General features: G+C 46.9%; 1 protein-coding gene across 1 annotated transcript; it reads right to left on the bottom strand.

Moving 5' to 3' along the window:
• Positions 1–2628: 2628 nt before the first annotated feature.
• On the bottom strand, positions 2629–24822 carry Pm20d1 (peptidase M20 domain containing 1). Its single transcript, XM_052200010.1, has 13 exons — positions 24630–24822; positions 22951–23037; positions 19583–19815; positions 19094–19180; positions 18514–18647; positions 18138–18257; positions 16656–16731; positions 16133–16194; positions 15616–15694; positions 13586–13657; positions 8466–8634; positions 6622–6721; positions 2629–4194 (listed from the first exon to the last, which is right to left on the bottom strand). Exons 1-13 carry the CDS (start codon positions 24799–24801, stop codon positions 4071–4073), a joined length of 1515 nt encoding a protein of 504 aa, XP_052055970.1. The 5' UTR covers positions 24802–24822; the 3' UTR covers positions 2629–4070.
• Between the last annotated feature and the right edge of the window lie 1410 nt (positions 24823–26232).

Here is a 26232-nt window from a genome sequence, read left to right as displayed (position 1 = left end):
GTGCCCTGGCCTTCTAGCTTTAGAATGAACCGTGTATTATAACCATGATGTGTCTAACACCCTGTCCTTCGGCATTTATACCCTTGTTGATGGGACAGCTAGTAGCCCTGAGTATACATTCCTGATTGATTAAACTCCAGGCAAACATTTCTCTCTCTTGCTCTTATTTAAATTAATAAACTAAAATAGTTACTATGTTGGCCTCTCTTGTAATTGTTTGGAAGTAGGTATATATTAAAAATATGGGGGGGGGGGAGATAGCAAGAGGACTGTGTGGTTAAGAGCACTGGCTGCTCTTCCAGAGGACTAGAGTTTGATTCCCAGCACCTATATTATGACTCACAGCCATGTGTAACTCCAGTTCTACAGGATCTAGTGCCCTCCTCTGGCCTCTCCAGGGACTACATACATGTGGTACATAAGCATACATGCACATGAAACACCTACATGTATGAAATAAAAATAAAGGAAAATTAACTTAAAAAATACGTACCGTCTTGCAAATTCCCATGCCATCCTTGCGGGGTGGATGGAACACTAATCTTTGTTTTCAAGTTTGGAGTGTCTACTTGCCAAAGCAAGTATGCCCTCTGTCTTCAGAAAAGTTAAACATGTCTGACTGTCAGAGGGCTTGTGGGTTGTGTTGTTGTGAACTACAGTAAGGTATGGCTTTGGTACAGGGAAGAACTGAGTTGTCAAGTGCTCAGCTAAGACAAAGGAAAGTTTGTTATAGCCTCCCCTGTCTTAGTTAGCTTTTTATTGCTGTGAACAGACACCACGACTATGGTGACTCTTATAAGGACAACATTTAATTGGGGCTGGCTTACAGGTCCAGAAGTTCAGTCCATTATCATATCATAAAGGCGGGAAGCATGGCAGCATCCAGGCAGACACGGTGCAGGAGGAGCTGAGAGTTCTACATCTCATCTGAGGCTGCTAGTAGAATACTGTCTTCCAGGCAGCTAGGATGGGGGTCTTAAAGCCCACACCCACAGTGACACACCAACTCCAACAGGGCCACGTCTTCTAATAGTGCCTCTCTCTGGGTTGAGCATCTACACACTGTCACCCTCAGGGGCCTTTCTTCAGATTGCGGGTTTCAGAAAGCTTATCCTTTCTAAGGCTAGAAAAGGAAGTGAGACAAGTTCCCTCTTCCTCCTCCCTCCAGGCACTTGGTGCTCATTAGAGGTGTGACTGTTCGCCCAAGAGGGGAATAGAGCTGAACCTAGAGAGTAGGAGCAGGGAAGACATGCTGGCAGACATGGGAGAAGTGTGAATTGGGAGAGGTGTGAATTGTGAGAGGTCAGCCCAGGAAACAGAGCTGGAGCAAGGAACTAATTCCAGATGAAGAGGAATCTTTGTTGTGTCCATCTCCCCAGAGTCGCAAGGAATAAGCCAAACCCCATAGTTTGGTAGGACTTGGGAATTGGGACTTCCTTTTAGTTCTAGAGCTGACCCTTAACATTCTGTCACCTTGGGCTTTGGAAGTCTGTTTTCAGAACTAGCAGCCTAGAGTAGGAATTCGCATAGATCCTGCCCTTAACTCCTGTGTGGCCTTGGGCAGCCTTGGAATTTTTAAACCTGGGACTTCATTTTTATAAAATGGAGCAATAGATCATTCAAATTGTGCTCCTCTGTTTTCTGTTTCCAAGAACACAATACCACGAACAGGGTTGTGTTATAAAGAAAGGTTTACTTTGGCTCACAGCTCTGGAGTACTAAAATCATGTGGGGGAGCACTTAGAGATGCACAAGAGATGGAATAGGACTTCACATGGTATGAAACAGGGAATACATGTGTGAACCTGTCAGTCTGCTGCTCTCTCCCTCTCACCCCATCTCTAATTTAGTGGAGTACTGTGACACATGTATTCATGATGCATTGTCCAAATCAGACTAAATGTGTCTATTTTCCCAATACTTTTCTTTTTTAAAGATTTATTGTTATTGTTAGTAAGCAAACTGTAGCTGTCTCCAGATACACCAGAAGAGGGCGTCAGATCTCATTACAGATGGTTGTGAGCCACCATGTGGTCGCTGGGATTTGAACTCAGGACCTCCAAAAGAGCAGTTGGTGCTCTTAACCGCTGAGACATCTCTCCAGCCCGGCAAACTCTCTTCTTAAAACGCCATTAATAAGTCAAGAGTGGCGCTCAGCCCTATGGCCTTGTCTAATCCTAATAACCCTACAAAGGCAAGCCCCAGTCGCTATGTTCCCTCCCTGTGAATACTTTCCTCGTGTGATTTAAGTTTACAACATAACAAATGCGGGGTACACACTCATGCCGCAGTAGCTGAGAATTATATAAGAAATCAGTGGGGAGTGGGTGATGCAGGATCAGAGAACAAAGGTGAGTCTGGGAGCAAGGTTTGAACAACTGTAACCACTCAGAATGGAGCCCGTCTCTGTAGGAAGGAATAGCGATAGCGTGCCACAGGGCTGCAATAAGGTCTATAAGACTATCTCGTGCTGGGCGGTGGTGATGCACACCTGTAATCCCAGCACTCTGGGAGGCAGAGGCAGGCGGATTTCTGAGTTCGAGGCCAGCCTGGTCTACAGAGTGAGTTCCAGGACAGCCAGGGCTACACAGAGAAACCCTGTCTCGAAAAAACAAAAAAATCCAAAAAAAAAAAAAAAAAAAAAAATCTCTTAGGGCTCTGCGCAAAAGCAAATGGTTATTTTTTTTGTTCTCCAGCTTGCCCTCCAACAGAGGCTGAATAAGTACTGAATTGGCCAAAAAGGGAGAGTGAGGGGAGGAATGTGAATCTTAGCAGGAGTAGCTAAAAAGCTTGAATAATCCCCACACTGTTTTTAATGCTAACAATTAAGCCAGTGCTTCAAGTTCATAACCTGGGAGGAAGGAGAGGACTTGGGAGTGAGGGAGACGTGAATCTCTGAGGAGGGGGCAAGCAAACCTAGAACTATCAAACCCCTGGGAGACACAGGAGGTCCTAGTCTGGAAAAGGGAAAAGAGGGAACCTTTCAAGCTCCACTTCTGTGTCTGTCTCCCTTTGTGACCTCGGCTCCCATGTGATCCACAAAGCAGAGATGCTGGCCTCGAGCCAAGAAATGCTGCTTTCCAGTGCCCCCCACCTGGCCGCTCCTGGCACACTCAAATATGCCTAGGTTTGAAGTCCAGAGAGAAGACAGGAGCTCTGCTCTACTCTAATAGTGGCTGCCTCCCCTTGCTTCTCTTGCCCCGGGAAGAGCCCCTACTCTAGTCACCCCCTTCCTTGTCCTCCACTTCCCCCTTGGTCATTCTGAAACGGGACATACCAGGGCCAGGGCGCTGCTGGTTGTGAACGCCGCTGCTGAGAAGCAGGCTCTCCAGTGTTCCCCTCACACTATGCCAGGGAAATGCTTCCTCAGATTAGTGCTTCCTGGGGTGGGGCCCGCAACAGCAGGTGGCAGGAACAGGGCAGGGAAGGGGAACAAAATCCCAAGAGCCCACACCCCTGGGGTTCTCTCTCAAAGTCTCCACCTCAAGCTCACCTGTCAGAGACCATTGGACGTTCACTACACAGACCCCTTTATCTGACTGTGATCACAGGAGCATCTCAGTTTGAGTCTTAACTCCAGATGTGGAATGAACTGGAGGCTGGAGGGAGGAAGCAGAGGCAGGAAGAGAGAGGCCAAGGGGCAGCTCCCGCGTCGGAGAGAAGACAGGAGAAAGGAAATTCTAGAAGACAGTCCAGCTCAAGTACCTGAAGTCAACACTCTTGTCTATATTAAAACCTGCTTGAGGGTTTTCCAAAATCTGTATTTGTCATGACAGACTGGGAGAGTGGAATAGTTAGTAACCAGTATGGCACAGGCCAAAAGGCAGGGCACACCAGAAGGCAGTAGACGCGGCTCAGAGGAAGAACGCGGATGTCAGGAGGACATGGCCAGATTTGGTTCATCTCCCTTCCTCCTGACGTCACTCCCTGATGAGTGGAGGAGGGAGCCAGGCAGGTGGACTCTGGGCTACAGGAAGGTTTCCACCAAACCTTTCATTAACACCAGCTCTCTCTCCTTAGGTTAGTCCTGGCCTAGCACTGGGCACCCCTCACCCAGCCGGATCCTTGCCTCATAGTTCATGCAGATGAGGGGCTGGCTGGCTGTAGGTGTCTGCATTTTGGATGAACTCAAAGATGAACTTCACTTGGTTCTGGTAGTTCTGAACAGAAATTTTCTCATTGATTCCATGGATACTGAGGGAGGAAGCATTGAGGGGAGGAGACATGTCAGATCTGACAGCACAAGAGTTGTCACAGAACACCCTCCTTGCCTCCCTACACCTGCCCCCCCCCAGCCCCCATATGACTGATCTTTGGCCTTCCATGGGGGGCAAAGGGAGAAATGTCACTCAGTTTACGTGTGAACCAGCGGTGATTTCTTAAGGACCTGTGCTCACGGACAAGAACAGTGGGGGAAATAATGACTAAACTCCTAGGACTTATCCACTCCTCTGTTCTGAGGTCCGTTTCTCCTCTGGGAGAATTATCTTCCTAATTCTTTTTCTTTTCCTTAGGATAGAGTCTCCTGCTAGAATTTTCTCTAAGGTTCTGCTCACCAGGAGTAAGGAAAGGCAGAGAGGCAACATTTCACCATACCTCTCAAGTCTCTACCTAGGAACCCTGCTACCAGATTTCATGCTCACGCACAAAGTACAAAGACAAAAAGAAACAGAGGGATCACCCTCAATTTTAACAAACAAACCTGAAAACAAGAATACTATGCTGTTTGGTTTTTGAGACAGGGCCTCTTTATGTAGTCCTGGCTCTTTGGGAGATTGCTATGTAGACCAAACTGGCTTTGAAGTCACAGAGATCCTCCTGCCTCTGCCTCCCTTGCCTTGGGATTAAAGGCATGGACCACCGTGACTTGCTTGTTGAATGCTATTCTTAAGAGCACATTCAAATACTTTTGCTCTGTTTCAAGTGATCTGTGGTGTGGTGAAGAAATCAGGTCTGCTGTGACAGACTGCAGAAGGCTAAATCGAAATTGTCTTCCCCAATTCAAGAGTCAAAATTTGCTGAAGAAACTACAAAACAGTCACACATGACAATTAAGATTGGTGCTCACATTTTGGATTTCCATAGTAATCCTTCTGAGAAGGCAAATAACATGCCCATATTTGAATTTGCTTATTAAAGAATGTCGGTGGGTCTCCTTATTTTATAGGTGGAGAAAGTGAGGTCCAGGGCTGAGCATTCTCCATTCTTAAGTAGGAAGTACTACTTAAGGGTCTCTTCCTCCTCCCCTTTCTAGACATGGTTTTGTACTGCCTGGTTTTGTGTGTCAACTTGACCTGAGCTGGAGTTATCACAGAGAAATGAGCCTCCCTTGAGGAAATACGTACTGTAAATTTTGTACCAGCATGACACAAGCTAGTTATCTGAAAGGAGGGAAATTCAACTGAGATCCATTTATAGGGCATTTCTTAATTAGTAATTGGTGGAGGATGACTTAGTTTATTGTGATTAGTGCCATCCTTAGGCTGGTGGTCCTGAATTCTATAAGAAAGCAGCCTGTGCAAGCCGTGATGAGCAAGCCAACAAGCAGCACCCTTCCATGGTCTCTATGTTGGCTCCTACCTCAAGGTTTTTGCCCTGTGTGAGTTCCTGTCCCTATTTCCTTTGATGATTGTACTGGCTGGTTTTGTGTGTCACCTTGACACAGGCTGGAGTTATCACAGAGAAAGGAGCTTCAGTTGAGGAAGTGCCTCCATGAGATCCAACTGTAGGCATTTTTTCAATTAGTGATCAAGGGTGAGAGGGCCCATTGGGGGCAGTGCCATTCCTGGGCTGGTAGTCTTGGGTTCTATAAGAGAGCAGGCTGAGCAAGCCAGGGGAAGCAAGCCAGTAAGAAACATCCCTCCATGGCCTCTGCATCATCTCCTGCTTCTTTTTTTTTTTTAATTTTTTTTATTCGATATAATTTATTTATATCTCCTGCTTCTTGACCTGGTTGAGTTCCAGTCCTGAATTCCCTTGGTGATGAACAGTTGTGTGTAAGTGTAAGCTGAATAAATCCTTTCCTCCACAACTTGCTTCTTGGTCATGAATTTGTGCAGGAATAGAAACCTCTACTAAGACAGTTTCGCTACATAGCTCAGGCTGGATTTGATTATTCACGGGGCTGGAGAGATGGCTCAGCAGTTAAGAACACTGTTTGCTCTTCCAAAAGGCTTGGGTTTGAATCCTGGTTGGCTTGCAACCATCTGTTCTCCAGTGCCCTCTTCTGGCCTCCAAAGATAATGCATGAAAATGGTGTACAGATACACATGCAAGCAAAACACTCTATAATATAATAAATAAATACTTTTTGAAATGGCCATCCCTGTGTCTCAGTCTCTCAAGTGCTAGGATTATAGGCCACTACATCCAGTTTTACCTAAAGATCTTATTTTCAACAAGTTCTCAGCAATCATCTGATCTCCACCTTTTAAAAGAGGAGTATGCTTGTGGGGGGAGGTTATCCCCACAATTCCTGGAGCAATGATGCCAATCTGGTTTCTATAATTTCTCTAGTTTGTCAAAATTTGGCTTTCCTCTATTCTGTAAGTCATGGAAATGGGAAAGGACAGATCAGATATACCTCCTCTCTGCTTTGCTGCCTAACCATGTTCCACTTACCTTCTGAAATCCTGAGGCTGCAGGAAAATGGGGTTGAACCGGTACATGCCATTGGTGATGCTGGCATAGTGTCGGGTATCTGTATTGGCAATACAAATGCCTAGAAAAGGAAGAGGAAGAGAAAATGGACTTTATGTGAGCATCACAGCCAATGAGGTGAGGGAGGCTGGCTGACTGACTGGGAGCTAATTAGGACCGTGGGCCACTGGAGAACCATGTCTGAGAGTGACACTTCTTAAGAGCATCTGCCTAGGACTTTTTTTTTTTCCTTTGAGACAGGGTTTCTCTGTGTCCTGGAACTCCCTCTGTAGACCAAGCTGGCCTTGAGTTTAGAGATCCTCCTGCTTCAGCCTCCTGAGCGCTGGGATTAAAGGCGTGCACCACCACTGCCCAGCACCTAGAATATTTACTTTCTAAGACGCCCATTTTCAAATCCTTACAAAAGCTTGAACTTTAACAAGGAACATGGAATCCCCTGGAACCCCCATGAGATAGCCCTGAGGGGTTCAAATCTCTGTTCTCATCTCATGACGCCCAGGAAGGCCAGTGCTTTCGTTTTAACCCCATAGTCAAGGCCCTTTGCTGTATGAGACATCAAGACTCTAGAGAGATCACTAGGCCTTTATTGCATCCTATCACCTAGGACAGAAGAAGTAAACAGGGTGGGGCACTTTACTAAGATAAAGCACAATCCCACCTCCAGGAGCAGGTCTCATCTTCTGAGAGATGACTCTGTCCTGAAGGCAAAGTTAGGGTGGGAATATCATAGGAAACTCCTCCTAGTCTCCTGCTATCCCAAAGGTGGATAGGACAGCCAGCTGGGCTGGGGTTTGCCTGGGATAGACATAACCTTTGGGAAAGGGCATTCCCAGAGTCATTGAAAGTGTGGTGAGAGCCAGGCGGTGGTGGCTCTGGGAGGCAGAGGCAGGCGGATTTCTGAGTTCGAGGCCAGCCTGGTCTACAGAGTGAGCTCCAGGAGCTCTTTTCAAACGCTTACCTGGGTCTAATTCTGTGCTTTGAGGATTACTTCCTGTTGGTTTTCTCTACCCCTACTGCAGCCTGATCCTGCTAATGGGATTATAGCTCCAGGCATAGCAGGGGTGAAGGAAAGGAGCCTTTGAGGATGAGACTGGAGCACACCAACTGTGAGATTCAAGATCCAACTAGAATCTGCCTTTTGGAAAGATGCTCCCGGAGGATTTTTGGCACAGTGATGACTGACCGACTTCCAAATCTCTGGCCCTGATTTGTGGACATAAGCGAATGTGAATTCCGGTGTCCAATTCCTTCTGTGTAGGTTTACTTGTGGCTTCCTATGAACATCTCCAAACTCTGGATCTCACAATAGGTGTTCTAAATGGTATGAAGTTCCCTAGGAACTGCCAGATTTGGATGGTATGCTAGAAGACGGGGAAAGTGCACAGGGACCTGCAGGCATTAGACTGAAGAGAAGTAGGTTTAAGTGCCCTGGGCTGAGAGGCTTTTCTGGGCTAACATTCTGAGTCCTGCTGCTGAGCTGTTTGCTATTCTACGATGGCGGTGAGGTAACTCCTCCAGGAGAGGTATATTCTAAGCCAGTCAGTCCTCTCTTGATGTCAGAGAGGCATAGATCATTGCTGCCTAGGTTAAACAAGTACCTACATTCAAGTGACCTAATTTATTGTTTTTGTTCCTTTCCTGTTTGCGTTTTTGCTTCCACCCCAAGGGGAAAATATATTTCCAGGGACAGAAGCAGCCAGCTGTTTCCAGGATGAATGGCTGTGTTGAGGGTAGGGGAAGGGGCATCAGATAGGAAGCAGTCCCAGCTACCACCAGCCACCAGCCACAGCTGATGAAGTCATTACCAGGGACGATGATATTGACTTCCGGGAAGACAGATTGTATGGTCTGTTGAAGCAGCTGGTAGCCCATGGCTTGGTCATCGGAGGGGCTGACGGGCAGGGGCTCAAAGGATCTCAACACTCGCAACTGGACTCGGTCATCAGCCACGATTTTCTTGACAAGTTCTAGGACCTTCAGTGTAGGAACAAAGAGGGTTAGAGTTCTCACTGATCTGCCTTTTCTCAGCACCAAATTCAGATCTTTTTTTTGTTTCAGCAAGGTAGCACTCTGGAGTTTAGAGGAAAAGCTGACAGGTGTCTACTGTAGGACCCAACCTTTACCACCTGGCTGTGTGTGAGAGCTGGCACTTCCTAGAAAGCATTGCAGAGTTCAGCTAAGTGTTTGAGGGGATTGTCTGACAGCTATGAGTCAGATGGGAAACTGGATAATCTGGATATTGTTCTTTCCCTGGGGTTGTGAGCCATGGCCGTGGTAAAGTGTAAGAGACGGTAGGATGGAAATCTCAGTCATTTCAAGGGGTGAGCCTGCTCCAACCCGAGAGTCTTGGAGGGGTCTCCACAGAGCCACCCCCCCCACACACACACTCTTGAGCTGCAGTCTATTTATTTATTTAAAGATTTATTATATGTGAGTACACTCTAGCCGCCTTCAGACACACCAGAAGAGGGGGTCAGATCTTGTTACGGGTGGTTGTGAGCCACTATATGGTTGCTGGGATTTGAACTCAGGACCTTCAGAAGAGCAGTCAGTGGTCTTACCAGCTGAGCCATCTCTCCAGCCCCTGCGGCCTATTTTTAATCAAACAGGCTGAGCTAGAAAGCTGAACTCAGCACACACCCACAATCAGTGTGGAGTTGGAGTTGAAGTTGTTCCCCCTTTGCCTCTTTTTCTTGAGAGGGACCATGAGGAAACTCCCAGAAAATTGAACCTGAGGAGACTAGGGGAAATCCAATGAAATCCTTGGTCCCAGGAGAGTATAGACCAGTCCCCGAGGCTCAGGTTACAGGAGGAAATGGACCAGGAGGCTTACAGTGGCTCCCAATCCAGTCAGACACACAACAAAAAGCTCAGTATCAACCATGTGGATCAGTGGTTGGTTTGAAGCTGCTTCTCTCTGGTGCCTCACAGTTGGAGATCACCCATAGTTTGGAGCACTCATCCTAGGCCAATGGCCTCTAGAAGTGTGGCAGAAGCTGCATCTGGAGAGAGCAGTGAAGGTTCCCACATCCAGCTCAGAACCCCATCGGAATCAAAGCAAATGCCTTTCGGGGAGTAGGGGAGGGTTATAAGAACTCATTTCATTCAGATCAATTTTACCCCGCCACTAGTATCCTCAGTGCTCCCAATACCAAATTCACAGTTGGTATGGCTCAATGGAAGAATGCTTGTCTAGCAAGCACAAGTCCCTAGGTTCAAGTCCTAGCACCTTAAAAAACATACACCCACCGGGTGGTGGTAGCACACGCCTGTAATCCCAGCACTTGGGAGAAGGCAGGGGGATTTCTGAGTCTGAGGCCAGCCAGGGCTATACAGGGAAATCTTGTCTCAAAAAACCAAAACCAAATCAAAAAAAAAAAAAAAAAAAAAAAAAACCCAAACAAGCAAAAACCATACACCCACCCCCACACATTCTTCACACATATTTTTAATCCAGGAAAAGGCTCCAAAGTCATCCCCTATGCAGTAGATAGGAGCTATGCTTGCTTTTCTTGCTTCAGGTCACTCTAGAGGTTACTACATCTAGAAACTGAAGAAGATATGAAGATTGGTTCCCTTTAGTAAGATTCATTCCCTATCTACAATATTGAACAAGCCAAAAGTAATAAATGTAGGATACTTAAGCTGTAAAAGACAAGAAGCAACAAAAATAATAAATAACAGGTGTGTGCCACTAAGTGCCTTGCCAGTTGTATACAGTTAGTAGTGCAGGGACTTGGTGTCTATCAGATACACTACTGCATCCTGAGTACAACCAGAACAGGAGGCAAAGATCAGGAAAGCATTCATCTTAGGTGGACAGTCTTGTGCTGAACCTGAAGAGAGGATATGGAACTGGTAGATAAGAGGCAAGAGATATTCCTAGGGTGGAAAAGGATGGGGGGAGAAGGCGTGGCCAAATGCTGTGCTTTAGATAATTACTCAGTGGTGTGACTTGAGGCAAGATCCAGACTCTCCATACCTTTGCTTGCTCAACTGTTACCAAGAGCTGAGATTCTTCTCCATGTTTATGTTCTGCTCAGTATAGTATGTACGGTATGAGAGAAGGGAACGGGGTTAGGTGTTACAGGAAGCCATGCCTCAAATTCATCATAAAGAAGGTAGTCATAATCAATGGCTAAACAATGAAATGGTATATATTGATGACCGCCTGTCATGGGTTTTCCAAAAAGTAGCTTATAAGGTTGGATGGAAGCCAGACTTACAACCATAAAGACTTGACCAAATTTTAAATAGCCAACGTGCTTGCCTTCAACAAACATAACACCAGTGAGATAGGAATATAACTCTACACACAAGAGGACACCACAGACTGTGGGATGTGCCAGGACTGTCGACTGAGAACTAAAAGGGTAACCTTGAAGGTCTCCCCCCCACCCCCCACTGAGAGTCCCATTACTGTGCCTCTAATTACTGCTGAAGGGGTTGTGTCTATTACAAACAGACAATTATTATAGCTCAAAGTGGCCTCTAATTTACCATCTTGTATCAGCCTCCTGAAGGCTGGGATAAAGGTGGGTGGGTCCGGGCTGGGTGTGGGTGAGCAGAGAGGCTGGAGGACCTGTGCGTTCCAGGCCAGTGGGAGTTATATGGTGAGACCTTGTCTTGATTGGGATATAAAGTATTAAATAAATAAAGAGGGGGAGGGGAAGCACATCAATATGCTCAAGCTAACACGCCACTGCCATGGCATTTAACTCTGCTTACGTCCCCTCTGCCACTGCCCAATCACTTGGTGACACCGCAGCTGGTTAATCATTCCACTCCTTGCTCGAGGCTGTCTCTTCTCACCAACATGGACCCCAGATACCATTAGAATGGGAATCTTGTCTCACCACTACCCCAAGTACTTAGAAGAATGTCTAGCAGGGTCCAGGGGTGCAGGCTTGTAATTCTATCTACTTTGTAGGGGGATAAAGAGTTCAAGGCCAGCTTGGGCAACTTATCTAGGCCCTGTTTCCAAATAACAAAGTGGGAGAAAGTGGGGAGAGGCCGGGGACACAATGGGAGGGCCTTTGCCTAGCATGTGTGTGGCCCTAGTCACCGACCTCTAGAGATTGTGGGCAAGAGCAGATGGAAGAAGAGAATTGTGGAGCCCACTGGATCCAGCGCGATGCTCTGAACATGTGGCCCTGGACAAGAGAGGTGACCAGGATAAATGGGTCCCGTGAGCTTTCTAAAGGATGGAGACTTTCCATCTCTCACTGGGGCACGTGGGCAGGGTGAATCCAGGGGATTCCAGAGGTGTCATCAGGCAGACCAGGAGGGGGAAAGTGCCAGGACCAGAGAGATGAAAGCTCTGCTGGTGGAAAACAGCCTTTGGAAAAGGATGGCGTTAAAATGGGGTGGAAAAAAAAAACTGGTGGAAAGCTCAGCTGAGGACATCCAGTGATTTCCTGGTCCCGTGAGCCTCTGGGAGAGGATAAGGTTGGCACCTGATGGGAAGCAGCTGAATCCAGGAGTCACACTGAGCTCAGTTCCCTTCCCCAGGGCCAGGCAGGCTGCTCCCCAACCCGAATCTGAGAAGCGCACCTCCCTCCCCACACAGGGACAGATGAATCTTATATAGGAAGAAGAACTCTTAAAAACCATCAGGTAGAAATCTAGGTGTGTCTGCCCCTTATGGATATGATCGGAGCTCCTACTGTATCTAGTATGTTACCCATCTGCTGTGTGTTGACTTACCTGCTTCTTTCATTTTGCTGTTATCATTTTAAGTATGTGTGTGTGTGTGTGTGTGTGTGTGTAATATACAGATCAGAGGTTGATGATGTCGGGTATTTTTCTCTATTCTCTGCCTTTTCATTTTACTTTCGACACAAGATCTCACTGGGCAGTCTTGTCTTATGTGGTGGTTTGCATAAGAACGGCTCCCATAGGTTCATATATCTGAATGCCTGGTTATCGGGGAGTGGTACTTCTTAGAAGGATTAGAAGCATGTCACTGGAGATGGAGATGAGAAAAGCCCAAGGCAGGCCCAGTGTCTCTCTCTTCCTGGCGACTGTGGATCCAGATGTGGAACTCTCAGCTCCGTCTCCCTAGCACTAAATCTGCCTGAATGCTGCCATGCTTACTGCTATGATGATGGGCCAAACCTCTGAACTATAAGCAAGCACTTCCTTTCTATAAGAGTTGCTGTGGCATGGTGTCTCTTCACAGCAATAGAACACGGACTAAGACAGCTGGAACCTGCTGTATACACTAGGCTGGCCTTGAGCTCAGAGTTTTACCTGCCTTTGTTTCTCAAGCACTTGGGCTAAATGCATGCTCTATCTCATGCTGGGCTGAGAGCTCGCCAGCACAGCTAGACTGACCAGTAGCCAGCAAGTGCCAAGGATCCTCCCAACTCTGCTCCCCAAGTACTGGGTTGCTCCCCAAGTGCTGGGTTCCGGAGGTGCACTGCTTGCCTGGCTTTGCTGTGGGGGTGGAATTCAAACTTAGGTCCTCGTGCTTCCTTCAAGTACTTCCTACTGAGCCATTTCCCCAGCTCCTGCTACTCCTCACTCATCTACTTGGTTTCACTGTTGAGCATTTAATATGAGTACTATATCATTCTACCCTCTAACTCCTCCTATATACCCACATTCTTTCGAAAATTCATGGCCTCTTATTCCTTATTATTGTTTCTCTCTCTCTCTCTCTCTCTCTCTCTCTCTCTCTCTCTCTCTCTCTCTCTCTCTCTCTCTTTCTCTCTCTCTCTCTCTTAGCTGGTACCAAGCACACAGCAATCCCACAAGCCATTCTAAAGATTTACTATTAATCATTTGTATTTGTTTCCCAAACCAGATGTCTCCCATGCTATGCAGTTGGTGCATAGGGGCTTTTCAAACCAAAACTGAGCCTTAGATATTGAGGGGCCTACTACCTGATGCTGGACTTGCTCTTTGGAGCATGCGTACATACCTCCTGGACCGTCTGCGAAGGGTGAATTCGGAAGTTGATTGTAGCCTGAGCCAATGGCGGGATGACATTCTCCTGCACAGAGAACCATGTTATCTCATCTGAATCTCTTCCAATAGCTGGCCCCTGTCCCACCTGGAGGGAGGAGCAGAAGCTTCTGCCCTCCTGGTTCAATCTGGAGTCTGACCTTGTCTTCTCTCAACCCTACGCCTACATACACTTTTAGGGTCTCTGCTTTAGGTGAGAGCTTTGTACCTAATAGTCCTGGAGGGGTCACGGAATAGTTTGGAGCAGGACCACTCTCCCTGCAACTGCTAGACAACTCTGTCCTATGCCATTGGGAGGCTTCTGGACACCCTGGTCATTTGTTTTAACATTAGTGCTTGTTTGTAGAGGAAAACCCAGGGTCTCAAGGGTCTCTACTATAGTATGCTGTGTTTAACCGCTGAAGAGAACATAGCAGTGGTGTTCTTTTGCATGTCTGGTTACAAATCAGTAGGAGCTCTGATCATGTCCTTAAGGGGCAGACACACCTAGATTTTTTTTTTTTTTTTTTTTTTTGGTCTGAACCTATGACTAGTTGGAGAAGACAGGCTATGGGGCCATTTCCTCTATGTCTTGAGAGAGATTTTCTTTATTTTTCTATGAACTGCTAAAAAAACCCAAAAAGCACTGGGTATACAAACTGGCAGTGTGGTTTTTGAGCACCTGCTACCTTACTGCACCTCTGCTTTCCCAGTGGACAGTTAGTTGGGGTGATGCTACTTGCATAGTTCTAATAGAATTAAATGTAGTACCCCACAAACCCCATGGAGAGAAAACCACAGGTCAAATACAAGAGCATAGGACTAATATATATTGGTGCATAACTGTTGATACATGACTATTTGGAGGAGCAGCTGGTGAAGACAATCTGGGTTGGGTCAGGGTTGCTATGCCAGAAGTAAACTTGGAGGCATCATCCACTTGTATCAAGGCTGGGACTGGGTGTGGTACACACATCTTTATTCCCAGCACTCAGGAAACAGAGGTGGGCAGGTATCTGGGTTTTAGGCCAACATGATCTATGCACATAGCAAATTGTAGGTTAGCAAGGGCTACACAGTGAAACATGTACACAAAACAACAAAACTGCAAACCCTATCAAGCTTGGGTTCCAGGTTAGTATAGTTTCTCCCCATCATGTGGCACTTCTGGAAAATGATGGCCCCTGGGGCTGTGCTGGCAACACTGATGGCTGTGGGAGGGTCTAAGTCTCTTCAAAGCCCAGTGCTTCCATTGCATAGACTTGGTCCATTAGCAAAAGATGCCTGTTACTAAACAGTGCAACTGCAAATGAGCGAACTTACTAAAAACGAAATGCTGTCTTCATGGGATCAAAGCTTATCAGATTAGTGATTCTTAGTTCTAGGAAATAAGCCGCATATGGAAATTATGTTTACTGATTTTGGGAAAGATATCATAGATTTTATATGAGGCAAGCGAGTATCTTTTTGAACATATACCAGGGGAACTTACATTAATCATCCATTGAATTAATTTAATCTTTTTAATCTTTAAAAACAAAGACATTTAAAAAAAAAAAAAAGAGTCTACTTGGCTGGTGATCTCACCCAGGGGTAGAGCTCTCACTGGGTAGAAGGTTTGGTCTCTAGCCCTACCAAAAAAATAAGTGAATAAAAAAAAAAAAAGAGAGACCTTTAAGGGTAAAGAAGATTTGAAAGTTTTAGTGTATATGACCAAAGTGCTAGGGAACTATACAACAAGTTGAGTTATATAGGTTAGGAGACCCAACTCCCCTAAGCCCCTCTACACATACATAGATTGATGTGACCAGCACCCTCAGTGGCCTGTAGACCTTTGCTGGGGCCTTTGCTCTTGAGGCTTATCCAACTGATGGCAAGGAAGAGTAGCAGGGGACAACACTAGCCCTTCCTGTTATTCACACTACGGCCACAACAGGAAGGGAAAAGCTACAGATAAAGTCAAGGGATGGAGGTGCAGGTGTGGCTGGAGGAACCGGATCATGATACCTTGATGCCTGCGTTGAACATGGTGAGGGCTGTGGTAGTTCTGACGAGCGCATTTGTTATAGGATTCCTCTCCATTAGCCTGAACCAAAAAGACCGTGGTTAGACCTCAGGAAGAACTGGGCAATGGAGAGAAAGGGAAGCTTGGGATTTCATTCTCTTTTCCAAACTTTAGAGATCTTCAACCCCAAGAGAGACATGAGCTATACATTAATAACATGAAGTATCAGTCGGGCGGTGGTGGCACATGCCTGTAATCCAAGCACTCTGGGAGGCAGAGGCAGGCGGATTTCTGAGTTTGAGGCCAGCCTGGTCTACAGTGTGAGTTCCAGGACAGACGGGGCTACACAGAGAAACCCTGTCTCGAAAATACCAAATCCAAAATAATAATAATAATAATAATAATAATAACATGTATCAGTGACTGAGGGATGACTGGTCAGGCCACACAAGCCAAGAAATGGGCCTGGAAGCAGGTATTTGAGATGAGAGATTTAGAGGAGTAAACGTAATCTATTACCTGCTCACAATGGGACGAAATAGCCACAGGTTCCCCAAGACTATATTGGCAGGGAAGGAAAACTGAAAGGGAAGGAGGAAGGTTAGCAGGAGGAAGGGGGTCAGCAGAGGGGGGACTCTGTTGCTGAGGCCTGAGTCTCTCTCTACTTCAGGCCTGCCTTGGGGCCCTCAGAGCTCAAGTGCCCACTGAGGTCAGCTGGCCCAGTCTGCATGAAGCGGGATCCAGGCATTTTCCCACCTGGGTGGGCACATCTGCCTATTTGGAACAGTTGCCCTGCATCCTGGAGGGTGAGTGGAGCCAGCTCTCACGGGGACCTGGGTAAGCTAGGCCATAGGGCCTCAGAGATGGCCCATGAGCTGCAGACAGCAAGCTCCTTCTTGGCTAACTGCTGGCTGGGAATAGGTGAGAATGGACAGAGACCTGACTGACACAGCGGCCATTCATTACCCTACAGCTCCTTTTCCACCCCCTTTTCTGCTCTTCTACCACAGCTGGCCAGGAGCATGCAATGCCCCTCCCTCACCTCATTTGCCAGTAGCTTCAGTGTCTTCTTCAATGGCCCGTTTCCAAACATGTTTGGCAGTGGTGTCTGCTCCAGTCTGGAAGAGAAACGGAGTTCTCAAGATCACACATCTCCCAGACCAAGATCAGCGTCTTGAAGATAAGGGAGATGAACCGGGCGGTGGTGGTGCACACCTGTAATCCCAGCACTCTGGGAGGCAGAGGCAGGTGGATTTCTGAGTTTGAGGTCTGCCTGGTCTATAGAGTGAGCTCCAGGACAGTCAGGGCTACACAGAGAAACCCTGTCTCGAAAAAAACAAATACAAAAAAAAAAAAAAAAAAAAAAAAAAAAGGTAAGGGAGATGGGCGTTGTTTTGACAACCTTGCTCAGGCCTGAGCCTGCCTGCCACCCCCACCAACCTGAGCTGAGGAACCAGAGCTCCTTCCCTGGTCACAGCCGTGAGTCAGGACCATGTCCTGCCTTTGTGCTGCTCTCTGAACCCTGTGTCCAGTCTCACAGTGCTTACTAAATTGTGCCAGGACTGCCCATCTACTGTACCAACTGGGCCTTCCTTAGGAAGGGGGGGGGCATCTCATTTTTTTTTTACTGTATTCCCTGACACAAAGCCTTGATTCATGGCAGCTATACACATCTGATGAACATGGCTCTCCGTTCCTCACTATTGCTGTGAGGAAGCACCCTGACCAAAAGCAACTCGGGAAGGAAAGGGTTAATTTGGCTGCCACTTCCAAAGTCACAGTCCATCACTACAGGAAGTCAGGACAGGAAATCAAGATGCGTAGGCACCTAGAGGCAGGAGCGGATAGGATACAGAGACCACGGAGGGATGCTGCTTACTGGCTTGCTTTCCATGGCTTGCTCAGCCTGCTTTCTTATAGCCCCAGCTGAGGGGTAACACCACCCCAAATGGGGTGGGTCTTCTCACATCAACCACTAATTAAGAAAATGCTGTACTGGTTTTCATCCAACCAGCTCTTACGGAGGCATTTTCTCAGTTGGGGCTTCCTCCTCTCCAGTGACTCCAGCTTGTGTCAAGTTGACAACACTAGCCAACACACTTTCTTTTTACTTTGCTAAGAGAATGCAGACACAGGTAGTGCTGCTCTTTCAGACCCTGATTCTTCATCCATGGCCAGTGTCCCTTATTTATCTTTGTCCTTCTGTCAGAGCAGCTGGAGAATTTAGATAGCTTTACTGGCCACTGTCAACTGCGTGGCTAGGCTCTGGACTACCAGGGTAAGGCTAAGGCTTGGGTTTTGTCTACTGGTTGCTTCATGCCCTCTAGTTGTACTGATAGATTTGTTTTTTTGATCCTAGGACTGTTTTGGGTACTGGTGGCTTTGTCCCTCCTGTAGCCTGCACCTCTTCTTCCCCAAGCCAACTTCAAGCAGGAAGCACAGGCTGCCTCTCCAGTCTCAGGGTGGGTAAATGCTGGGTCTTCCATCCAAGGCCGTCAAGGAAGCAGAGCTGGGAGCTGCTTACCGGCTGATGGCGGCAGACAGGATACCAATGCTTGTCTCCTTTGGGGGAGCTGAAGAGTGGCCTGGAGTCATGTTCACTTGCAGCATGAGGTTAAGGGAACCCTTCTCAGTGACTGAAATCCTGTGGGAGAGGATCAGAGGTTGAGTTCTCAGGCTGTCTCCCCACTGAGTTATCCCACAGAACCACAGGCCCACCTGTATGATGTAGGAGGTCAGATTCTTGCTGCTTTGAAAAAAACACCAGAAGAAGTCTAGGACATGTTGTAAAGGAGACGGAGTGACAAACAGATATCTGAGCGGGCCTTACAGATGGCGGGCTTGAGTTAGCTCAGAGTGATAACTCTGCAGAGGGTGGAAGGTCGGGGGTCCTCACTTACATAGCAACCGGCTTCTTGAGGTTCGGAATGAAGTCTTCCAATATGAAGCTCCCTTCATCCACGAGGAAGGCTAGCTGGACACCCCTTGCCTGTAAGAGTGCTGAGATCTTCTGAGCCCCCTTTGTCCCAGACACCTGTAGACAGAAGAGCCAAAACCATAGTCTTTCTCAGCCAGAAACAGACACAGGGAGGCAGCAAGTGCAGATTCCCTTGTCACTCCAGAATCTTCCTTCCTAGTCTTATTCTGTGGGGCGGGGCCTGAGAAGATTGTCTTGCAGAACTGTTCAGAGTCCCTCTGGGCCCGACTAAGTTCAGAAATGAGACTGGGACCTAGACAGTGAAGCGATCATCCAGGTTTAAAGCCAGTGTTTGAAGAAAACACTCAGTTTTCTTTCTTTTATACTTAGGTTTCCTGGGGTAGAATTTCCAGACTCTCTGTTTGCCTTAGATATTAGCAGGAGTTTGAGTCTGGTACACACTGTTTCGTGGAACCCCTGTAGCTGATGGGTATATTGGATCAGGGTAAAGCACCCCACCTCCAGAAGGGGTCCCGAGACAGGTACTGAGTAAGGTGGTTTACCTCCTCATCATGGCCCAGAGCAATGAAGAAAGATCTTTTGGGGCTGTAGTTTCTGATCAACAGGAGCTCCAAAGCGTGTAGGATTGCCTAGGATTCAGAAGAGAAAAGCTCATTAACTAGGTTGGGTGTCGGAGGCATTCCTCAGGGATGGTGGAACTAAGATGTGATAGACTGACGGGCTTTCAAGAGAACAAATTCAGGTGACCCAGAGCTCTGTAGAGACCCCTTACCACCCAAGAAAAGCATCTATTTGTCAAGGTCTGCTGAAAGGGCCCCTGTGCGGGGGTGGGGACATCATCTTCCCCCAATTCCTACGTGGCTGAAAAGTCAAGGTTCAGAAAAATGGAGTAAAAGACTGATAACTACCACCCAGGCCTCCTACAACCAATTCTTTCAACATAACCTCCTTCCTCTCCCAAACCAGCTGAATTCTCCCATCCCGATTTAACCCTGGGCCCTAAGTCAGATAGGAAGCATAACACTCCAGACCATCACAGAGTTTTTGTTGTCCAGCGCACCCCGGCCGTGGATGAAGCCATTGCGCTCCAGGCCTGAGAACGGGGGCACCTCCCATCCTTCTTCAGAGACAGGAACCACATCGATGTGAGCCATCAGCATGTAGGGCTGCAAACTGGGGTCTGAGCCTTGGACGGTGAACAGGTGGCTATACTGTGCCACGACTTCATGTTGGACAAGGCTGCTTCGGAACACTGTAGGAAAGGCTTGAGGAGAAGGGGTGAGAGGCAGTCAGCAAGGCGGGGCCTCAGGGCGGTTTCCTTCTGTTTCCTACCATTTCCTGCTCCCAAGTCTTTTTTTTCTTTCTCTCTGTATTTTTTTTTTTTTTGATTATGAATGCCCTTTAGGGATCTAAATTCTGATCTGTCTATTCAGTTTCTAAACTTCCTCTTCCATAGATGTACATACATTTTAATATATATGTAATATATATACACACATATAAGTAATATATGTAATATACAATATATTGTACACACACACACTGGTATTCCTTCCAGGATCAAATCCCTCTTTCTTTTTTCAAGACAGGGTTTCTCTATGTAGCCCTGGCTGTCCTGGAACTCACTCTGTAGACCAGGCTGGCCTCAAAGTCAGAAATCCATCCACCTGCCTCTGCATCCCAAGTGCTGCTATTAAAGTTGTGCACCACCACTGCCTGGCAAACCCCTATTTTAATATGCTGTTTAAAAATGTGTCATTAATTATTAGGTCTGGAGAGATGACTCAAAGGTTGAGAATATTAGTTTCTCTTGTAGAGGACCCAGGTTCAGTTCCCAGCATCCATATGGTGACCCACAACCATCTGTCACTCCAGTTCCAGGGGAATCTGACACTCTCCTTTATCCTCTGAAGGGTCTGTACACACATAGTGCATAGACATACACGCAGGCAAAACACACACACACACACACACACACACACACACACACACACTGTGGGTAATAGCTCAAGATCTGACTCATTCTAGCCTAACATGCTATCACACATTAACAGCTTTACAGGAATGCAATTGTTTCTGATATCCAAATTACTCAAAGATAAACATGATCACCATGTACAAAATCCTAAGATCTTTTTAAGAAAACTTCCTGGCCAGGCAGTGGTGGCACACGCCTTTAATCCCAGCACTTGGGAGGCAGAGGCAGGTGGATCTCTGAGTTCGAGGCCAGCCTGGCCTACAGAGTGAGTTCCAGGACAGCCAGGGCTACAGAGAAACCCTATCTAGAAAAACCAAAATAAACAAAACAAAACAAAACAAAAAAAAGAAAAATAAAACTTCCTGGTTATATGCCTGCAATCCCAGGGCTCAGGAGGCTGAGGGAAGAGGACCTGAGTTGGGGGCCACACAATAACCTCTTGTCCCCAAAAGAAAACAAATGAGGGTGGGGCAGACAGAGAGAGAGAGAGAGAGAGAGAGAGAGAGAGAGAGAGAGAGGGTCATATGCAAGTGTCTTAGGCTTACTATTGCTGTGATGAAACCCTAAGAGCAAAGCAACTGGAGGAGGAACCGGTTTAATTGGCTTACATTTCTTTTACCACTGTTCATTAGTGAAGAAGTCAGGATAGGATCTCCAACAGGGTCAAAACCTGGAGGCAGGAGCTGATGCAGAGGCCATGGAGGGGTGCTACTTACTGCCTTGCTCCCCATGGCTTGCTCAGACTGCTTTCTTACAGAACCCAGGACCACTAGCCCAGGGATGGCCCCACCCACCGTGGGCTGGCCCCTTTCCCATCAATCACTAAGAAAAAAAAAGCCCCACAGGCTTGACTACAGCCCAATCTTTTTTTTTTTTTTTTAAAAAAACTTGGAAAACTTTATTTTACTTTTATTTTTTTATTTTTTTTAATTTTTTTTATTCGATATAATTTATTTACATTTCAAATGATTTCCCCTTTTCTAGCCCCCCCACTCCCCGAAAGTCCCGTAAGCCCCCTTCTCTTCCCCTGTCCTCCCACCCACCCCTTCCCCGTTCTGGTTTTGCCGAATACTGCTTCACTGAGTCTTTCCAGAACCAGGGGCCACTCCTCCTTTCTTCTTGTACCTCATTTGATGTGTGGATTATGTTTTGGGTATTCCAGTTTTCTAGGTTAATAACCACTTATTAGTGAGTGCATACCATGATTCACCTTTTGAGTTAACTACAGCCCAATCTTATGGATCATTTCCTTGATGGAGGTTTTCTTCTTTTCATGACTTTAGCTTGTGTCAAGTTGACATTAAACTATTCAGCACAGCGAGTTTTTATGTTTTTGTTTTATTCTGTGACAGGCTCTCACCACCAAGTCTAGAAACTCATGAACTTCCTACCTCAGCCTTCCAAGTTCTGAGATTGCAGGTGTGAATCACCATGTCTAGCTTCTTTTTAATACTTTCAATCAAAGGTTGATTGAACCCATACATATAAAATCCACGGATATGGAAACAGTTGTGTTTACTATTTTAAAAATTATTATTATTACCTACTTTAAAAAATAGGTGTTGTGTTTTGCCTGATTGTATGTCAGTGCACCATGTGTGTGCCTAGTGCTCATGGTGAGTGGAAGAGGATGCAGGATCCCCTGGAATTGGAGGTACAGGTGAGCCTGAGTCACCACGTGGATGTGGGAATTGAACCTAGGTTCTCTGGAGGAGCAGTAAGTACTATTAGCCAACAAGCCCTCATCTTTCCAGCACCTGTACTATGTATGCTTTAATTGGCCATTGGTGTAGAGATGGATACGTGGATTGTTTCCATTTTAGGCTATTAGAAATAATGCTGCCATGAGGAAAGAGAAGAGGGCCCGGCGGCGGTGGCGCACACCTTTGATCCCAGCACTTGGGAAGCAGAGGCAGGCGGATTTCTGAGTTCGAGGCCAGTCTGGGCTACAGAGTGAGTTCTAGGACGGCCAGGACTACCCAGAGAAACCCTGTCTCGAAAAAACAAAAACAAACAAACAAACAAAAGCAAACAAACAAACAAACAGAATGTGTATGGTAGTGGGGGGTAAAAGTGCAGGGCATTTAGACATTTGCACAAGAGAGTGAATCCTGTGTGTTACTTGTTAACGATAGAGTTCATTAACTGATACATATTTAGGGAAAAGGTTGGCAAATCAAACCCCAAACCCAGTTAGTTCCCAGTTCTTAGGTCCTCAAAAGCTAATCTATAGTTCTCACTTTGCCCTCCACTGTGTAATGTTTGGATTCACCCTTTTATATATTCTTTGTACAAAGTAAAAGGTAACCCCAGAGAAGGTGACTGTCTTCTATTAATGACAAAATATATTTCCTTATTGCCAGTCAAGGACAAAGTCTCTAGTTTATGTCTGCCACCCTTAGGCCTCAGCTTGTAACTCACCTTTGCGGATGTATTCTCCAAACTCAGCAAGGGCTGTGGTGTTGGATTTCTCGTAGCTGAAAGACACTGTGGGAATCTGGATGGCACCTGTTGGGATCCAGCAGAGATGGGGGATTAAAGTTGATAGAGGTTGCATGTTTCTGATAAAAGCCTGAACCCACAGCTGTAATCCCAGCACCTTGGAGGAGCAGGGAACTGCCCCAAACAGAAGACAAAACCAAGATGAAGACAAAGAAGGAAGGAAGGAAGGAAGGAAGGAAGGAAGGAAGGAAGGAAGGAAGGAAGGAAGGAAGAAAGGAAGAAAGAAAGAAAGAAAGAAAGAAAGAAAGAAAGAAAGAAAGAAAGAAAAAAAGAAAGAAAGAAAGAAAAAGTAGGGAGAAGAGAAGACAGACAGATAGGTAGATGGTAACCCAATAGCTTGTAGAGGGCTATTTACACTACGCTCTGGGAAAACTAGTCCCAGGCATCTCACTCCACTATATGCACAATTTAGCTCCCACTAAGAGTTGCATTTGGTCCCTGTTGGCCTGCGTATGTTTGCGAAGGCAGGTTTTTTGTTTGTTTGTTTGTTTGTTTTTTTGTTTTTTGGATTTTTTGGTTTTTTCGAGACAGGGTTCCTCTGTATAGCCCTGGCTGTCCTGGAACTAACTCAGTAGACCAGGCTGGCCTCGAACTCAGAAATCTGCCTGCCTCTGCCTCCCAGAGTGCAGGGATTACAGGCGTGTGCCACCACCGCCCGGCCCGAAGGCAGTTTTTAAATTAATGCACCACTTAAAGAACAGAAAAGAGAAGTTGAGCCCAGAGGTCACAAGGCTTCTCAGGGCCGGGCAGCAGGGGTGACGCCTGTAATCACAGCACTTGGGAGGCAGAGGCAGGCGGATTTCTGAGTTCAAGGCCAACCTGGTCTACAGATTAAGTTCCAAGACAGCCAGGGCTACAGAGAGAAAACCTGTCTCGAAAAACCAAAAACCAAAAAAGCCCAAGGTGTCCCAGGAGTCTACACAAATGCTCCTTACTCCTGAAAGGCCAATGAGTTAGCTGTCTTGTTAAGTCCTCGTTTTAAGGGAGAACTACATATTACACCCCTGGAATAATTCATTCTCTTCAGAAGCACTGAGTCCTACTGACTCTAAAATGTTATCCAGAACTTAGCCTTTGCTGGAGCACTGGGGAAGATCATTTAATGAAGCCGCAGAGATTTAAAAGGTTAAAAGATTTAGAGTTGGCCGGGCACAGGTGGCGCATGCCTGTAATCCCAGCACTTGGGAGGCAGAGGAAGGCAGATTTCTGAGTTCGAGGCCAGCCTGGTTTACAGAGTGAGTTCCAGGACAGCCAGGGCTATACAGAAAAACCGTCTCGGAAAAAAAACCAAATCCAAAAATCCAAAAAAAAAAAAAAAAAAAAAGATTTAGAGTTGAAAGTGCTACAAATGCTTGTTGGAGGCAGGCAGGGGTAGCTTGGGTGCCAACAGTGCTGGGAACAGAGAAGCTGGAGCCTCCAGGCTAGGCAAGGGAACACCGAACGCGAGTGGCATGCAAGACCAGGGCAGTGTCCTGAACGCTTGCGGGAACGCTGGCTGGGCCCGCCCAATGTGTGGAGGGTGAACTCCAGCCTTAGCCGAGAGCCGTCCCTCTGGGACTGAGGAACCCACATCTGAGCACAAGGGGGCGGAGGTTCACCTTTCAGCGCCTCTTTGATAGCGACGCGCTCCTCCTCGCTGAACTGGGAAGGGATCCGCGATGCCCCCAGATTTTCCCTGCTCCCAGGGCCGGTGGATCCGAAGACAGAAGCGAAAAAGAGAAGGAGCGTAGCTGCCTGGGCGAGCAAGCTCATGTGTTTCTCTCCAGCCATGTCTCTCTCCTGGCGCCGCCAGTCACTGGAGTTTGGACCTAAAAGCTTGAAGCCTGACTCGCTGCTGACCAATCATAGGTTGACCTGTACAGCAGCTAACCAATCAAGAGAGCGAAGCGACCCGCCCTTGCGCTACTGCCCTCTAGGCAAGGGTCGGGACTAGCCGCTCTTGTTTTGGCATTTTCTGTTTGTGTGTGTACTCGGTGGGTTACAGTTTTAATTTCATCATAAACTGCAACAGAGTGTCTGTTAATAGGTACTGCTTTGACATACCAGCTCCGGAGAGTTTGCTCCTGTTTGAACCTTTTCTTAGCATGCTGTGTCCTTGTGTCTTCCTCAGGAAAAAGAATAGAAATATGTAGCGGGGGGGGGGGGGGGGGGGGCACTAGGGGTAGCCACTAGAAAATCCCAGACGCCAGGGAAGCAAGAGGTTCCCAGGACCCAACGGGGATGACATTAGCAGAAATACCTAACAAAGGGGGCGGGGGAGATAGAACCTGTAGAGACTGCCTCCAGTGGATAGGCACGGGCTCCCAGTTGAAGGTTGGGGCCACCCACCCATCTCAAAATTTTAAACTCAGAATTGTTCCTATCTAAAGGAAACACAGGGACAAAAAAATGGAGCAGAGATTGAATGAAAGGCCATCCAGAAACCACCCCACCTAGGGATTCATCCCACCTGCAGACACCAAACCCGACACTATTGTTGATGCTAAGAAGCACTTATTGACAGGAAGGAGCCTGGTATAGCTGTCCCCTGAGAGGTTCTGCCAGCACTTGACTAATACAGATGTAGATACAGCTAATCATCAGACTGAGCCCAGGGACCCCAATGGAGGAGTATGGGGAAGGACTGAAGGAGCTGAAGGGATTGCAATCCAGGAAGAACAACAATATCAACCAACCAGATCCCACCCCGCCCCCATAGCTCCCAGGGACTAAACCACCAACTAAAGAGGGACCCATGGCTCCATCTGCATATGTAACAGAGGATGGCCTTCAATGGGAGGAGAGGACCTTGGTCCTCTGGAGTCCTGTTGACTCAGCATAGGGGAATGATAGAGGGATGAGGCAGGAGTGGGTGAGTGGGTGAGTGGGTGGAGGAGCATCCTCTTATTGGCAAAGGAAAGGGGGGATGGGATGGGTTTGCAGATGGAAGATTGGGAAGGGGAACAACATTTGAAATGTAAGTAAATAAAATAACCAATAATAATAATAAAAAGAATTAATACAGTATAACAAGTCCTTTCCTAAACCTTTGAGATTTAAGCTTACCTGCCCTGGGGTTTTCCTTTTAAACTCCAACAAATTGTCCCCCAGTTTCTGTTTGAGTATATTCTTTGTCCTCAAGGTTCCATTTGTGATGGCTCTTTAATTCTTTTATTAATAACACCAAGAACCCCAAGAGGGGACTCTGATTTTCCAGGTATA

This window comes from Apodemus sylvaticus, chromosome 12, assembly GCF_947179515.1.
Source record: "Apodemus sylvaticus chromosome 12, mApoSyl1.1, whole genome shotgun sequence".
Lineage (NCBI taxonomy): Eukaryota > Metazoa > Chordata > Mammalia > Rodentia > Muridae > Apodemus > Apodemus sylvaticus.
Note: the sequence above shows the minus strand (reverse complement) of the source record. Positions and strands in the feature narration are given on the sequence as shown.

What these genes read in the sequence shown, in the direction of transcription:
- Pm20d1 (XM_052200010.1), bottom strand. Translation starts at nt 24,801, where the DNA reads ATGGCTGGAGAGAAACACATGAGCTTGCTCGCCCAGGCAGCTACGCTC. An exon ending in TTTCGTCCCATTGTGAGCAG is followed by an intron (nt 15,695 to 16,132) that starts GTAATAGATTAC and finishes TTTTTGGTTCAG; the next exon opens with GCTAATGGAGAGGAATCCTA. An exon ending in TGTTCAACGCAGGCATCAAG is followed by an intron (nt 13,658 to 15,615) that starts GTATCATGATCC and finishes TTCTCTGTGCAG; the next exon opens with GAGAATGTCATCCCGCCATT.